At 50.5% G+C, this 15,966-nt stretch overlaps 1 protein-coding gene across 4 annotated transcripts in view; it reads left to right on the top strand.

Annotated features, from left to right (window-relative positions):
• The window catches only part of MARCHF2 (membrane associated ring-CH-type finger 2), a 34,091-nt gene that overhangs the window by 15,190 nt on the left and 2,935 nt on the right, over positions 1–15,966 (top strand). For all 4 annotated transcript variants that reach the window (XM_082297765.1, XM_082297766.1, XM_082297767.1 and 1 more), the window contains exons 3-4: positions 958–1,153; positions 13,239–13,448. In XM_082297765.1, the coding sequence (XP_082153891.1) occupies positions 958–1,153; positions 13,239–13,448 (406 nt within the window). The remainder of the gene's footprint in view (positions 1–957; positions 1,154–13,238; positions 13,449–15,966) is intronic.

The following is a 15,966-nucleotide window of genomic DNA, read 5'->3' as shown; positions in this document are numbered from 1 at the left end:
TCACAGTCAGTGGTGCCAGCTGAAGGTGTCAGGAATATCTTGGGAACAGATGGATGGTTTCAGTGGGATGAGCAACACAGGCCTCCTGCGGGGAAGGTTGCAAGTGTCTCTGAAAGTGTTTGTTACTTGCTTTGGTGGGTACCTGTGGTTCTGTGAGGTCTGTGAGGTTCTATGTGATTCTGTAGTTGAGACTCGTGGCCAGGGAGGTGTTGTTGCTGAAGCACCAAAGCATTTCTGCAGCCACCGAGAGGCCAAATGCTGCAGAGCAGTTGTTGCTCCGGGGAGGGTGTGCCCATGGGATGCCAGAGAGTTACTGTGCAGTGATGGGCAGAGGGTTTGTATGCTGGAGACCTTGGTCTGGGTGCCTCTGAAATATGTTGTGTTCTTGGAGAGGTGAGCTTCCAGGGTCAGTGCAGTTACATCTTGAGATATTGCTGTTCCTTGTGCAGTTCCTGCTCAGCCCAGGCTGCAGAGCTGAGGTGGGCTGAGAGTGGGTAGGTGATCTGGTAAATGTGACTCTGATTGCCAACCTCTTGAGTGGCTGCAGGTGGCTGGGGCATGCTGTGACTACTGTGGGTCATTTGGTTTCACTTTGGGCTTTGCACGAGTGCTTCAGGCTTGGTGTTGAGTCCAGTATCAGCCCCTGCCCAGTGTGAGCAGAGCTGAAGACTGTGTGACTGCAGTCACTTCTGGGGCCAGCTAAGCTGGCCAGGCAGATGTGCCATCTTCTCTTGTTACAGGTCTTCCAGATTTTAAATGATCTAAAATGTCCTGAGCACCTCCATGGTCCCCTCAGACTGGTTTCTTGCTGCAGCAGGCTCCTGGCATGCTGTGCCACACACTGCCTGCTGTTCGTGTGCCTTTCTGGGGCCTGGTGGGACCAGACCCTGTGGCTGTGTTGTTCTGCCTGCTCTGACTGTGATTTCATTCTGTTTGTCTCTTGTTCTGCATCTTTAGTGATGGTCCCATCTGTCGAATCTGTCATGAAGGTGGAAATGGGGAGGGACTGCTTTCCCCATGTGACTGCACAGGAACACTGGGCACCGTGCACAAGAGCTGCCTGGAAAAATGGTTATCCTCCTCCAACACAAGTTACTGTGAGCTCTGCCACACAGAATTTGTTGTAGAGAGAAGACCAAGACCCTTGACAGAGGTACCATTTTCTTCCTGCTTCATTTTTATTTCCATATCATTTGAGAGAAAATGATTGCCCTGCTGTTCTTGTAGTTCTTGCTGTCTCCTCCTCCTCACAGTACCTTTGTATTACTTTGTACTCATGAGGAAGAATCTATTTGGAGAGATCAAGTCTCTTATCAGACCAAGTGATGTATTTGCAAACACACAGTAGTAGTGTTCGGGGCAGCTCCTACCTGTGACCTGCCCACGTGCCACCTGCCAGCAGCAAGCGCTGTGCTTGTGGCTGTGCTTTAATGCCTGGGCATCAAAATGCAAATGTCACAACATGACTGACTGAAATATGAAGTTCCCATAAATACTCTTTTTTGCTTCTGGTTTTAATCTTATCTCGCAGTGTTGCATTAGTGCAGCTCTCTTGTATGTGCCTTCCTTGTCATGCTCTGTTCTGAAGAGTGAGATGTGCTGATTGCTGATACTGTTTGTAAAAGACCTGTCTTCCCATGACTAATATTGATGTGTGCTTCAAAGCCTTTGGGCCTTGCTCCTTCCTGCTGCTCTGTGCTCCTCCCAGTTGAAGGAGAAAACAGGACAGAGCTCAGCTGGTCCTTATGTTCCTCTCTGTACTGACCGTAGGGGAATCAGGCTGTCAGCCCCCCAGAGTTGGAACATACAACCCAGGCTCTGGCTGGTGGGTTGGGTTTTTTTGTTTTGGGAACAAAGGTAGAATGGACCAGGCCATTGTCTGACCTCAGAGTTCAAGTGTACATCCCCAAAACAGGAATATGTGAGGTACAATACAAAAGACTTAAGGATTTTAAAAGATGGTTTAATATGTCTGCAATTGTGTGAGCTCTCCCTGTGTCAATGTGCTGCTGGCTTGGCTTGGGGATTCCTTCAACACACTGTGCAACTGCAGAGAAGCATCAGTCTGCAGGTGGGCATTTACACTTAACAATTTTGGGAGCCCCACATTCCTGCAGCCATCAGCAGTGGGAGGATTGGGAGGTCTGGGAGCTGATCCTTAACAATAGGCTCCTGTTACCTGCTGGCTGTCGGAGGTTTGTCACTGCCTGCCAACAGAGTGTGTGTTGTGGAGGCAGGGTTGTTTTGGGTTTGTAGTGTTGACTGCTCTTGTCCACTCTCTCCTTCCCCTTGCCCCGTCAGTTAGGTCAAAACTGAGTCAGAGCTGGAATTCTAAGTTGCTTTTCACATCTCTCTTTCCATTCTCATCAATTCCAGAAGTTGCTTTTTTTTTCTTCCCACCTCCCTCCGGAAACAATATTTGTCCCCTCCTCCTTTCCACAGTCCCCAGCTCTATTTCTCACACTCCCATCTCCTCCCAGTGAACCTTGGAGTGGAAAAGACTCCACCACTGGGGAAGCATTCAAGTTTCAGTTTGCAAAATGGATATTAAGTTTTAATGACTGTTTAACTTACAACTGACTGTCATGGACTTGACAGCCCCAGACAGGGGGAGGCTTTAGCCTACAGTGCTAACCCAAACCATGTATTTAGCCCAGTGGTGAGCATTACCTCAGTGGTTACTGCTGTTGCAGTCTTACTGCTTCTCTCCTAGCTGCTACAACATATAAAATGGAGCTTTGGCCAGTATCTCTCAAATGGTTGTTTCAGAGGTTGCAAAACAGCGCTTTAAAACGTCTAGGAAGGGCTGTATCTTGGCTTTGAGGACACAGTGCAGGCAAGCCCAGGGACAGTGAGTTTGCTAGGGCTTATGTGGGCCAAGTTGTGAGTGCAAGTCGCAGATGTTTTAGCTTAAGAGCTGGTAGAGTATTCCTGTCCAGAAACAAACACGTGGGAGTGCATTTAGCCATCTTTCACAGTGCTGTGGCACCTTGTAACAAGTATAGGCTTGGAAAACTGCACACCCAAATAAAAGCTCAAAGGCCAGTGTGTAATGGAGGAATTTCTCCTGTGACACCAACTCTCTGCCTCCATCTGGCATGGGGAGCTTGCTGGGAGAGTAGGACAGAAAAGTCCTGTCTGTACTCCAGTGTGGGTGAATAAGTGCTCCAGGACAATCAGTTTTAATTCCTGTTGAAATTTGTGAAAAGCCCCTTTGGACTAGAGCCTGTAAGGGTATGGTGATCAGCAAAGAAGCTGTGAGTGCTGAGAGGTGTTGGGCAGGCAGCATTTAATGAACTCAAACACAAGAGAACGGCCACTGTGTTTTCAGAGAGGAGTAGACTCCTTGAGCCATTACTGCCAGCTGGCAAAGGCTTTGGGATTCCAGTGATTTGTTACTTCTGGTATTTTGGGCCTGTCTGTGAGCACAGTGAAGGGGATGATCTACCCTGTTGTGGTGTCTGCTGGGGAGCAGCTTGCCCAAAGTGCCTTGTGAGCCTGGAGGCTGGTAAGCACCTGATGAAAAGTCTCCAGGTAGCTGGCGAGAGTGATCCACGCTGCAGAGCAGGGCCGAGCCTTCATGGTACAGCCCCAGAGCAGTTCCCTGGCCAGCAGCTCAGGGGCAGTAAGGTTTTCCATAGCTTGGAAAGCAGCATATAGCCTGGTTGAACACATCTCATGGTAGCAGGGGCCAGCAGCACGTCCCCCCAGGCGTGGAGTGCTGTGGGTGCGGTACCAGCAGCGTGTGCCAGGCCCTGCACAGCGCCATTCAGCTGATCAGCACGTGTGCTCTGTGCCTGGCACACCATGGCTGGAGGGCTCCTGCTAGAGCAAAATGGCTCACCTGGCTGGAAAGACCACCTGGTTTTATTGTATTACTTCCATCATGCTGTAAACCCTCTGATCCCTGCCTAGAGCCTGGGGAGAAAGTGTCCTGGAGTTCAGTTTCTCATTTTCCTTGCGAGCTATTACAGCCACTCTGAGCACCACTGCAATCTGTGCTGGGCAGAGGCAATGACAGTGAGTATGTTCCACCCCGTGAGGTTTGCTGGGGCTTAGAGGTCACTTAAGAGGTCACCTGACCGAGTGTGACTGCTTTGGGAAGCACCCACTGGTAGCAGAGGCTCTGCCCGTAGTGCAGAGCCCTTTGGAAGGAGCTGATAACCCCTTGGCCACTGGCTGGCACTTTCCATTAATGCTCTGCCTGCAGTCTGGTGCAATCTCATCCCCACACCAGACCAGGCTGCAGCTCTTCACCAAATACTTTTGGGAAGAGTCATCCCCAAGTTGTTCATCTGTTTCTGAGAAGAGGGCTGGGGAAAGAGGCTGCTTAGTCATTTAAAAATGTCACTGTTCCCCCAGCCACCTTATCTAGGAAGTTCTATGCCGCCTTGGTTGTGGGGAGGGGTGGGGAGTGTTTTGAAACTTTGGGGGAAGTGATGTTTGTGGTGAGTGTGCTGTTGAGGAGCCCTGATAAAAATTCACTGCTCACCAAGTAAAGCTGGGAAATCAAAATAGAAATTAAGAGCAGAGGAGAAATGGGTGGAGACTAGGACTAGGAATGATGCAGGAGCATGCTGCATGGCAGTGGTGTTGATGAAAGGGTCTGTTCCATGTGTGAAAGGCTGTCCAAGCATTCTAGCTCTCTTTTGCTGTCACCTGGCCACAAGGGAATTCAGTAACATGCTACCTGCTGCTGTTGGGCCTCTGAGGAGAAGGCAGCTCTTGCTGTTGGCTCTGCCATGTCCTGCCTTTCCAGCCTGGGGAAACTCAGAGCTGGTCATAGTGGCTGCAGCGGTCACTGGTAGCACAGCTGATCTCTGGGAAGGGACCATCAGCTTCATTAAGAAGTGGCTTTGTCCTGTGGTTTTGAAGATCCTGAGGCTGACTGTGAGCTGCAGGATACATTTTGGTGAGTGCTGAGGGGAGGCTACATGGTCAAGCTGAAATGCTTCTGTGTAAACTTCCTGATTTCTTGGAAGTCAGGAAACACCATGACCAAAATTGCCTTAGTTCTTACTTCAGGCCTCTTATCTGTGTTACAGTGTGGCCTTCATGGTCACAGGCTGTGTCTTCCAGACGCAGTGCACGGATGGAAGATGCTCGCTAGCTAACTTTGTTAATCCTGCTGTGTGCTCGTGTCCCTGCTCACCAAGACCAAACTATTCATTTTCTCAGGAGCTTCTCTGGGGTACTTATTGCTGTGACATCCGAGCACTTCACAAACACTAACTGAATTTTGCAGCCGCCTTTACAGAGGAAAGGTGTCAACTTTGTCCAGTATGGATTAAAGATAATTTGTTACTAGAATTGTATTTTTGTTTTCTTTAAGCAGATATTGATTTATGTTGTGGTCTGTTCAATGGAAAAACAGTAACAGTGTTGACTGCCAGTGTGCCTGATCTCTGAACCTAGAGTGGGGAACTTGTCTGAGCCCAGAGCCAGCTCTGGCAGCCACAGGCTGGCCTATGGGTGTGGGGGAAATATCTCCTGCAGTTCAGCCTAGTTGAGCTATTTTTTAACTAGGAAGCTGGTCAAAAACTAAAAAAAAAAAACATAAAAGGCTTTAGTAAACTGTCAGGCTGTGAGATAATGGGCTGAGTGCTTTTGGGAGGCATGTTTTGAACCCCTGCAGGTTGGGATGGAGAATTGACCTGCAGCCCTGGGTGGAGAGTTCTGTAGCCAGAGGTGCAGGATGCTGCTGCCTGTGCTGTGAGAGGACAGAATGGCTTCTGCTCAGCTCTGAAGTGGTGTCCAGCACAAGACAGTTGTGGACCAGGGTTCTTGAGTGAGGAGCATGTCCCTAGCAGAGAACAAAATGGCCAAACGTTGGAGAGGGATGGTTTTCCAATACTTGATTTTCCTATATGATTGTTAATTTAGTGGGCCTCCATGTGTTTGAAGGGAAGTGATCTGACTCCATGACACTCTAGCCAGCATGGCTGGCATAGTCAAAAAAGGCAAAATCCTTTCTGTGTTCCCTGGAAGATTTCGGCATTTGGTATTTAGATGAAGTGTTTGAAGTGTCAGTTGCAGCACACACAGCTCTCCTGGAGGAGGTACTTTCCTCTTTGTTCTAATAATACCATGCACAGGAAATGCCGAGGTAGTGCTCAGGATTCTTCTTCAGGGAGTATCTGTACCTTTGTTGTCCAGAGCACGGTAGAAGGAGGAGCACAGGCCTGTGGACCTGAAGGATTGCTGTGGCTTGGACAGCTCTTTCTCCCAGGCCACAGGTGGTCGTACAGTTCTCTGGGCATGATTGAGTTTATTTGTCCTAATGTTTCATGCCTTAAATGTGCCTCAGCCAGACCTTGTTCTTTAAAGTCCTATATAGTATATGGAGAGAAGGGAATACCTCTTGCCATCAATTAATTCCTGCCTCCTTAGAAGGCTAAGTTAGGATGTGTCAACTTTTCTGGAGGAGCTTGCCTCTTCCTGGCTGTAGGAGAACCAGGATAAGTGGTGTTATAGGCAACCTGTGTACGAGTCAAAACATTGCCCCCCCTGCCTCTGTCCTTAGTGTTCTCCCTTTCACATAAACTCTTCTCTTTGGTCTGGGGCAAAATCCATCACAAACCTATTTTCTCTTACAAAGTGCTCTTCCTGCTGGAGATACTTTGTCCTTTGGGATTTCAGGCAGAGCTGCATGGATGGAGGCATTTGGGACTGTGTTGGATGTGTTGCACATTTCCAGAAAGCATTACTAAGGGTGACAGTGTGGCTATGTTTCTACAGCCACGAGCCCTTCTGCACAGCTCCTGGCCTTCTCCCTGGCTGCAGCCCACTGCCCACGGAGGGAGGTGGGTGTGTGGGTTGGTCTGTATTGGTGTACGTGAGCCCACTCCTGTCCATTTTTACTTTCCCAGGTTTTTAGCAAAAGTATTTCTTTTCCATGGCCGACTTGTTCTGTGTGTTTTGCTGCAGCACCGACCCTCTCAGTTCTCTTCAGTTCATTAACCACTTGTAAAGTTAGCCCCAAGCTATTGTTAATTTTGTCCCCTCCGAGTGTTTCTCGATGGGCTGAAGAGAAACACCACCTCGGCAGCCCAAAGACTCCTGTTTGGGGCCATCTGCCCCTGCTGTGAGCCAGCTTTGGTTTCCCAGCTCCATCGGCTGGGCGCAGTCCTGGCGTGGGGGGTCAGGTCTGTGCCCCAGCCCAGGTCTCTGCGGAAATGTCCCAGGGCTGCAGGTCAGGCAGGTGTCAGAGCAGCAGCTGTTTAGTCCCAGCAAAGATCACTCTATACTCCAGAGGAAGGGTGTATTTTTGCTCACACATCATGCAAATACCAGGGAGAGGAGCCAGGAGGTTTCAGGTCTCTGCTCTGATAGTGGACACAAACTGCTGGTGCAGAGACCAAGGCTCTGGCTTTGCTAAAATTACTGGAAGGTTGAAAGTCAACATACCCTCATGGTGAAAGCTACCAAGTATAATGCAGGACTTGTTCATAATGTTTCTCCAAGCATTTAATACCTTTGCTAAGGCAAAACTCATTTAAGACATCACTGAGGCATCATTTAAGACATCTCACTAATTCCAGAAAAGATTTCTCTGGTGAACCAGTCACTATTGGAGCAATCCAGCCACACCTTCTGTTTCCCAATTTCTGTTCTTGCAAGCAAGTCTCGGGAGAGAGTCCCAAGAAAATTTTGCTTCCGTGTCTTCAGTGCTGGTGTTTTCCAGCAATGTGTGCGTCAACAGCTTGATTTATAAATGGGCTGCTCTAGTGATTCTTGTGTCTTTTGATTCTCAAAACAGCTCCTCCTTCCAAGGGTGCTGTGCTGTACAAGAGCCTGACAGTTTTTTGCTTCTCCTGTTTTTCTTGGAGTTTATGGTGCAGTTTTGATTAAGGATGATTACTTTTCAATGATTGCTAATACTTTTGGTTCACTTAAACTGGATATTTTATGTAGGTCAGTGGATTGTTTTTTTGTCTCTTGAAACTTTCAAACACAATGTCACATGCAATGAAATGTGTTTGAAATTCTCTGAGGTGTTGCTTGACTGTGTGGGTCATGCTGGAGTAGGGGACACCTCCCATGGGTCTGTCACGTGCAGTCCTTCTGCTTTGTCTCCTGAATCTCCTGCACCTCTGTGGCAGTGGGAGGTGCTGCAGAGATGTCCCTGGAACACGCAGAGGGAGGTTTGCAGGCAGGAATTGTGATGTTACTTCTGCTTACGTTATTAGGGGAAGAAGTTTTGCCTCTGGGTGCAGCGCCCAGTGCAGTGCTCACTGCCCCCCTCCAGTTCAGAGAACTGAGCTGTGATATAAGCTCTCCCCCACCCTTCCTCCAGCCTTATCTTCCTTGCAGACAGACTTTTTGCTTTCCTCGAACTCTTCTGCTGAACTCACTGCACTGTTGTCTGATCTGTGTTACTCTACCCTTCCCCAGCCCATCTCTCTCCTTGCTCAGTGCACACCTCTTTTAGACTCCTGGATCTAGTGAAAAACAAATCCCTCTTGGTTCCAGCTGAGTTCCCACTCCTCTAATCTTTTTTTTTCTCTCTTTACTTGCCTTTGCTGTCTGGAGATGCTGTTTGCAGATCCAACATGAAATCCTCTTGGCACTTCTCTGTGCAGTCCCGGGCACTGCTCTGCAAACTGCAGTGGCCTGTTTGGGGCCAAACCAGGAATTACTTCATCCCTGCATTCCTGGCACTCACCAGCACTAGTGTCTTCTTACGTGTCTGTCTTCACCACTCTGTCCACGCCTGTCTGTGCTGTGATGATCCAGAAGACCAGTGGGCTTTCTCTGAGGTGCAGCTGCTGGCGGTGCTGTGATCCCGTATTTGCACATGTCGTGGTGTGGCATTTGCCGTGGTGACCCCACCCATGGAAGCACGTGCTGCTCTGGAGGAAAGTGTCCCGGTGACCTGCAGCACTGCTTGGGTCTGTTCCTCTCCTGTCCACCATTTCTAGTGCTCCTGAATCTCTTGGGTCAGCCCAGAGCCCTGTGCTGCCCAGGAGCCGAGGGCATAGGGAAGGCTTTCATGCCCATACAGCAAGAGATTTAGTTTGTGGACTTTGTGGAGTGTCGGTGGCAGGTAGTTAGGGAAAGGAGGATGAGGAGGGGCAGCTTTGTGCTGCAGCATTTGGCTGCTTTGCTTGCGGGGCTAGGGGCATTTCTGGGTCTTGGCTTCCTGACCTCTGGGTACTCTGTCAGAAAACATCCCTTCCCACCTTGGTGGCAGAAACAGGACCATTCTGCTGGAGCTGCCCATGGAGCCCAATGGCCTGCAAGAAGGTTTTGGTGCAGGCCCAGAGGAGGGATGTGACAGTCCCTCATCTGAAGTTGTATTTTTTGATTCAACGTGTTTCTCAGGACAGGGACAGGGCTAATAGTGCTGCTGTGATTAAGGTCATGTGATTTTTTCTGGCTTTCGTAGCCAGGCAGCAGGTCAGCAGTGGAAGGAAAATCAACAGGCACCTGAGAAGCCACAGGGTAACTGTTTGGTGGGCAGAAAGCAGGTGGGCTGTTTTGTAATGCAGCCAAATACTTGTGTGGTGCTGTGGCTTGCCATCATGCTGTGGCTGTGAAGCACGTAGGGAACTCTGGCAGGGTCAGCCCGTGAGGTTGGCAAGTCACACTGGTCCTCACTCATGCCCACCAGAGTGAGTGGTCCAGCTGCAAGGCTGGGAGAGATGTGAGCACATGCTGGTGCTGCAGTGCCAGTGCTGTGCTCACTGAGTGCTGCATGTGATGTGTCTGTGAAATGGGCTGACAGCTCATGGCCATGGACATTTGGCCACACAAGGTAAGTCAGCTGTAAAAATCAATGAAAGCTAATTTTTAAAACACCCATTTATAAGCCCCCAGACAGATTGCAAGGTGCTGAGTGCTGCTGAGAGAGTCCCTCTTCTGTCCACTCCCCGTGGTCCCCAGGGGCAGAATGCAGCCCAGCCCTGAGATACATGGAGCAGCAGCTGCTGGGATGGACAGCCTGGGAGACTGCTCTGATATGCTTTGAGCTCTGCTCTTGGCTTCCAGAGGAGCTGATGTTGTTCTGGTGCCTTTTACTGCCTGCTCCTCTCCTGCCTCCCATGACCTGGGCTCACCCAAGCTTCATGGGCACTGCAGCACCCAAAGGTCAGGCTCTCATCATCCCATAGCCCTGCTGTGGCTCTAAGAAATTAGTTCCCTTCCACAACCCTGCTGATCCCAGTATCTGGGAAAGCCTCAGGATCATGCCAGAGGACAAAGAAATGTGGTTGTACCCAGAATTCTGTCAGACAAGCAGAGAGAAGTTGTTTCAGGCAGGACCTAGGACTCAGCTCATAGCCCAAATAGGCAGCAAGCAGCCACCTCTGCCTCTTTCCCTTCAGTCTCAGACATGATTGCAGTGCGGAAGCTGCTGGAAGAAGACCAAGTTGTGCTTTTTTTGCTTTCCCATGCTTACTTGATAGTTTTCCCTACAAAAATTGTTTAATCTGCCTGACCACTTTATGGATTGTTTGCAAAGTTTAAATAAAGTCTCATATGCACCAATATGTTGCTGTGCCAGAAATGCTGGGCCCTTAGGTTGGCTTATTGTGTTCCATTTTTTACTGTGTCAGTGCATATTGGCAAAGTAAATCAACTACTTCAAAAGGAAATTAATTTGCTTCCTGCTTTTATATGTTTGGTTCCCATGTTGGGGAGGAGGAAGGAGTTTCAAAAGTCACAAGGAATATAAATAGGATTAAGATGCAGTAAAATACCTATCTGCCTGAGCTTCTTATTGTACAAGGGTCAAAAGTGTCCCAAGATGTCCTGTTGCAGGGAATGGGGTGCTCTGGGCTTGCTGCTAGAGGGAACTTGGTCCAGACAGGGTGATTTGGCACTCACCTGAGTGCTGTGTCACCAGGCAGCCCTGTCCTGGTTGGACTGGGGAGAGCCTGGCACCTGGCTGGGTTTGAGCGCTGGGGCTGCCCAGGAGGTGCTCTGTGGGGGAGCAGCTTTCCTATGCCAGTGAGTTGCTGTCCACCCTCACTTCCTCCCAGGGCTGCTCAGACTGCATGTGTGGTCTTTATCATCCCCACGCAGCTCATCACACTGATCTCCTCTGCAGAACCATGCAAGGTCTGCCTCCCTTCTCCCAGCTCCTGTCCAAAAGACAGTTCTGCCTGCTCTGAAAGCTGCCTGGTGAAGGAGGACCTGGTGGTGCTGGTCAGCAGTGGCTGAATATGAGTCAGGTGGGCAAGAAGGCAAATGGCACCTGGCCTGTACCAGCCACAGTGTGGTTAGCAGGACCAGGGCAGTGACCATCCCTGTGTGCTGGGCACTGCTGAGGCCCCACCTCAAATCCTGGAGTGACCCCTTACTCCAAGAAAAGACAGTGAGGTGCTGCACTGCATCCAGAAAAGGGGGCAGGAGAGCTGGGGAAGGGTCTGGAGCACCAGGAGCAGCTGGGGGGGCTCAGCCTGGAGAAAAAGAGGTTCAGGGGGGACCTTCTGGATCTCCACAACTCCCTGACAGGAAGATGCAGCCATGTGGGGGTTGGGCTCTGCTCCCAGGGAACAAGGGACAGGACGAGATGAAATGGCCTCAAGGTGTGCCAGGAGAGGTTTAGGTTGGATATTGGGAAAATTTCTTCATGGAAAATGTTGTCAGGCATTGGAACAGGCTGCCAGGACACTGGTGGAGGCACCATCCCTTGAAGTGTTCAAAAAATGTATGGATGACTTAAGGACATGGTTTGGAGGTGGTGCTGGGTTGATGGTTGGACTTGATGATCTTGGAAGTCTGTTCCAATCTTAGTGATTCTGTGATTCTTTGAGGTTTTCTTCTGGCTGTCTGCCCATCAAGTCATGCTCCAAATGGCTTCAGAATCAATGAAAGTTCCTTGACTGTTACACAGAAGTGTTCAGATGATTCAGGTCACATCCCTAAAATATCGTGGTTATGAGTCCTCCCAGCTGAAATTCCTGGCCAGGCTCATACCTGTCACTGCAGCATCCTCTCCTCCACTCGCGGCTAACTCAGTTTCCTGTCCCAGCAGAACCTGCTGCTCCTGCGGCTCTAACCAGCCCAGCTACTCCCCTATTCCATGCCCAGGGTTGCCAGCTCCCCCTTGTCTTTCCCTTTCCCACAAAAGTTGGCTGTGCTCCCAGTCCCATTCTTACCTTTCTGCTCTGTCTCACTGAAAATCCCTGCTGCAGTTAAATCTGCACTCACCTGTGTGGCCCCTGCCCTGCTTCCCTCTGGGCCTGCTCTCTCTGTGTGCCTCTGGCCATCCATGTCCTGAGGTCTCACTAATTTCTGGCATACTTGCCACCACCACTTCTGTATTGCTGCTTAAATGGTGGCTTCTGAGTAGGAACGGAGCTTTGTGTGCAGAGTTCCCAGATGGGTCCCTTCCCAAGCTGTCTGTTCCAAAGCAGGTACCATACTCCAAGTCTGGCAGTGGGATTGGCCTGACAGCCCAGACCCTGATAGTCTCTTCCCTGCTCTGCCTGTGCCTTTTCAATAATATTCTCCAAGTTTTATTTTAAAATAAAATTTAAAAACCCTGAATGAGGCGGTCATCTTTGTGCAGGGAAGAATCTGCAGGCCAGCACACAAAGATCCCAGTAAAGATGTGTGGTAACAATTTGGTATCTGTAGGAACCACAGCTTCTTGCTATTCTAAAAAAGGAAAGGAAAGGCTGAAAATAGCATAATCCCAGGAAAATAGAACAATTGCTGTTGCTGAAGTTAAGTATCTAAAATTAACCCACAGTGGAAGCAAGTCAGGACTCCCAAAAGAAGGAAACAGTTGGAGGTCATCTGTGAAACTCTAAAATGCTGTGATTCTCCCAAAGGAGCCTGAGGGCTAGATTTGGGACAGATGCTCTTATGGCTTGGCCTTGCTGCAGACCCCAGTGTCCCTGTTTCCTACAGCCCCTGGCACCAGTTACAGAGTCCTGGGTCTGTTTCTGTTGAAGCTCAGTCCAAGACCTGTCAGATGAATATTAAGCCAGGCTTTACTGAACTGACATCCTGCAGTGCCTGCTCCTCACTACTCCAGAGGAGAGCCCAGGAGCTTCTGTATTCATGACAGCCTTCCCTTATACACATTCTTTAGCTGTTTCTTCCATTTCCCTTGTTAGTTGTTAAACCTATACTTGACACTCTCTGGTTCCATTGTGGAGAAGGTTTATGTGAGTCAGGCAGGTTCACCCAGACTGCACAGTGCAGGCGAGAGCTCCCCAGCTCCTCCCGCCCGCCGTGCACGCTGCCTGTCCCGGGCTGATCCCCTTCTCCCATCCTTCCCGCAGTGGCTGAAGGACCCCGGGCCCCGCAATGAGAAGAGGACGCTGTTCTGTGACATGGTGTGTTTCCTGTTCATCACTCCTCTGGCGGCGATCTCGGGCTGGCTGTGTCTGCGCGGGGCCCAGGACCACTTGCAGTTCAACAGCCGGCTGGAGGCCATCGGACTCATAGCACTCACTATAGCACTTTTCACCATCTACGTCCTTTGGACGCTGGTAAGTGCCAGCTGCTGGGGCCCTGCTCCTGCTCAAACAGGAGCTGGAAGCACTGGCTCACACCTCGTCGGTGCCACCTGCTATTTCTGCCTCTCTGTGTGAGAACACCTTGGGCTCTTCCACTTTAATGTCCATTTAGTTACCTTCATGTGCGAGCTGCTAAAGTTGTTGCTGAGAATGGAAAACCACTTCCTGGTCATCTGCTTTCCAGACTGTCACAGTGTTCCCCAAGTGTTAGGTGCTGGAGCTGGGATGGGGCTGGGGCTGTGTGGGAAGGGCTTGGGGCTGGGTCAGGCAGTGGCCCATTTGTGGTACAAGAAGAAATACAAACTTGGTACCTGGGCAGTGCAGGGGAAAAGTAAAATCTGGAACACGTTTGACTCCTAAATAATTTACCATTGTGTCCCCCTGTGCTTTTGCTGCTCAGCACAGACTGGCCATGCCCAGCCAGGGCAGACTGGCCTTGGGGATCTCTGGCCACAACTAAGCAAATTCCTACACAGTATTTTTAAGGTGTGGGTAACACAGGTGTGTGCAAGGAACTCTCTGGCCGTGGGGAAATCTGTGGCTTCTCTGATGCTGGGTTGTGTGGTCGGCCCTGAGTCAAGGCTTGGTAGCCAGGCTGCCCTGGCCCACTGCTGCATGGGGGGCACTGGGGATTGCCAGGAACCTGCACGTGAGCCAATCTGGGTGTTAACCTGATCTGTGCTGGGAAAGAGCTTCCTGCAGATGTCTCATTTGGCATATCTGGATGTACTGAATTAGGGGGTGAGGAACTTGTAGCTTGCAGGGAGCTGAGAAGAGCAGGAGAGCGAATGTGGGTTTGGGTGTGGCACAAGCGGAGGCTCAGTGGGGCTGCCCAGCCCCTCCCCGGGACCCCGGGGCTGCTCTCTCCAGGGGCTTCCAGGCCAGGGACTTCCCTCTGTTTTCCATTCACTTTTTTTGCCTTGTGTTGCTGGGTGGACTTCTAGGTTTGGATCTTGATTTTGGCTCTCCTATTCCAAGCCCCGTGTGTGCTCATGCCCTGTCAATGCCCTTTTCCAACTGCTTGCTGGGAAACACCATTTTGGGAAGAGAAGAAGTGCAGTTGATGCAGGAGAACTAGTGGGACCCCAAAAAGCTGGCAGTTCTGTGGGCAATAGAAATTCCCCAGTCCATTTCCCTGCTGTGTCATGTTCCAATTTCTCAGAGTAACCCCTTCCTCTGAGGCTAGAACTCCTTACAACTCTCCCCCACAGACTCAGGAGCCAGGGCAGGATGAGCTGGTGCTGCAGCAGCCTCTGCTCTGGGGGCAAGAGTGCCTGGGGGCAAAACTGGAGCCGCTCCTTGCACGAGAGCCATGGAGGAAAGTCTCCATGCTGCATGTTCCTGCACGAAGCTTGTTTCTGTAGGAAGCCAAGCTAAAATTGGAAACCTTAAGAGGAAGTGTTTCCATCTTCTCCACCTCAGGACTGGAGGAAATGGAAAAATGTTTGTGCAGTAACAAACCCTGACTAAAATGGCCCTAATTCTGCCATGCTTCACTTTTCCTTGAGCAGAGGGGACATTAGGTGAAGCCCCTTTATTCATATTCTGCTCATTCAACCCTGGGCTGTGCAGTACAAGGGGCTGATATGTGGGAGGGGGTTCATGGCGGTAATAAGTGTGAGGGTTGTGAGAGAGGCTTCGTGAGGAGCAGGAGCCTTCCTTGAGGGTTCCACCATTAGCTCCCCATTCTCTGAAGACTGGGAGATGTGTTTGTCAGCAAACAACCTTATTGCCACAGTCCCTCTGCAACAGGAAGGAGGGGTGTGCACAGATCAATAAGCTCAATTACCTCAGTGCCACAGTGGCACAGCTTCATTTCTCATAAGATGTGTCATAGACCCATCCAGAAGTAATAGTTTTACAGAGTTTTCCGTGTCAGATACACTTCCTGGTACGTCTTAGTTGCGAGCTAAATGCTTCCTGTGAGAAAGCCTGGTTTAGATCAGTGGCTGACTGGATTCGGTGTTTAAGCCGAGCTCGAAGCTCCCCTTGCAGGGCTGCTGTGAAACTGCAGGGGCCAGCTCCTGCCTCTGCTGGGCTGCTCCAGGTCCCTGCAGCCTTTGCATCCTCCTGTCTCCCTCTGGGTGAACAAGTCTCCCAGGCCACGTTGTTGTCAGAAAAAAATGAGTCCAGCTGCTGTCCTGTTGTTGCAGACCAAGGAGGGAAGGTTTTTGCACAGGGCAAAGAAGTTCCCCTGGGATCTGTGAGATGGGAGGAGGCTGGTTGGATTCAGACCCTTGTTTTGCCCCCCCAGAGTGCTGGCTGCAGCCTGGGGCTGGATGACAGGGTGAGTTGCAGCTCATCCCCACCACACTTCACCAGCCCCACCCTAAACCCAGCTCAGCAATCCCCGTCCCACTCTGCTGGTGCTGCCCAGAAGGCCCCTTTGGCTGTGCCCTGCTCAGCCTGGTGTCACCAGGAAGGGACTGATTGCTGGTCAGAGGCTGGGGACATATGTCGGGGTCAGTGCTGTCTCCCTTGCCTCAGGATA

The sequence above is a fragment of the Coloeus monedula genome, assembly GCF_965178545.1.
Source record: "Coloeus monedula genome assembly, chromosome: 27".
Classification (NCBI taxonomy): Eukaryota; Metazoa; Chordata; class Aves; order Passeriformes; family Corvidae; genus Coloeus; species Coloeus monedula.
This window is presented reverse-complemented; position numbering and strand designations above follow the sequence as displayed.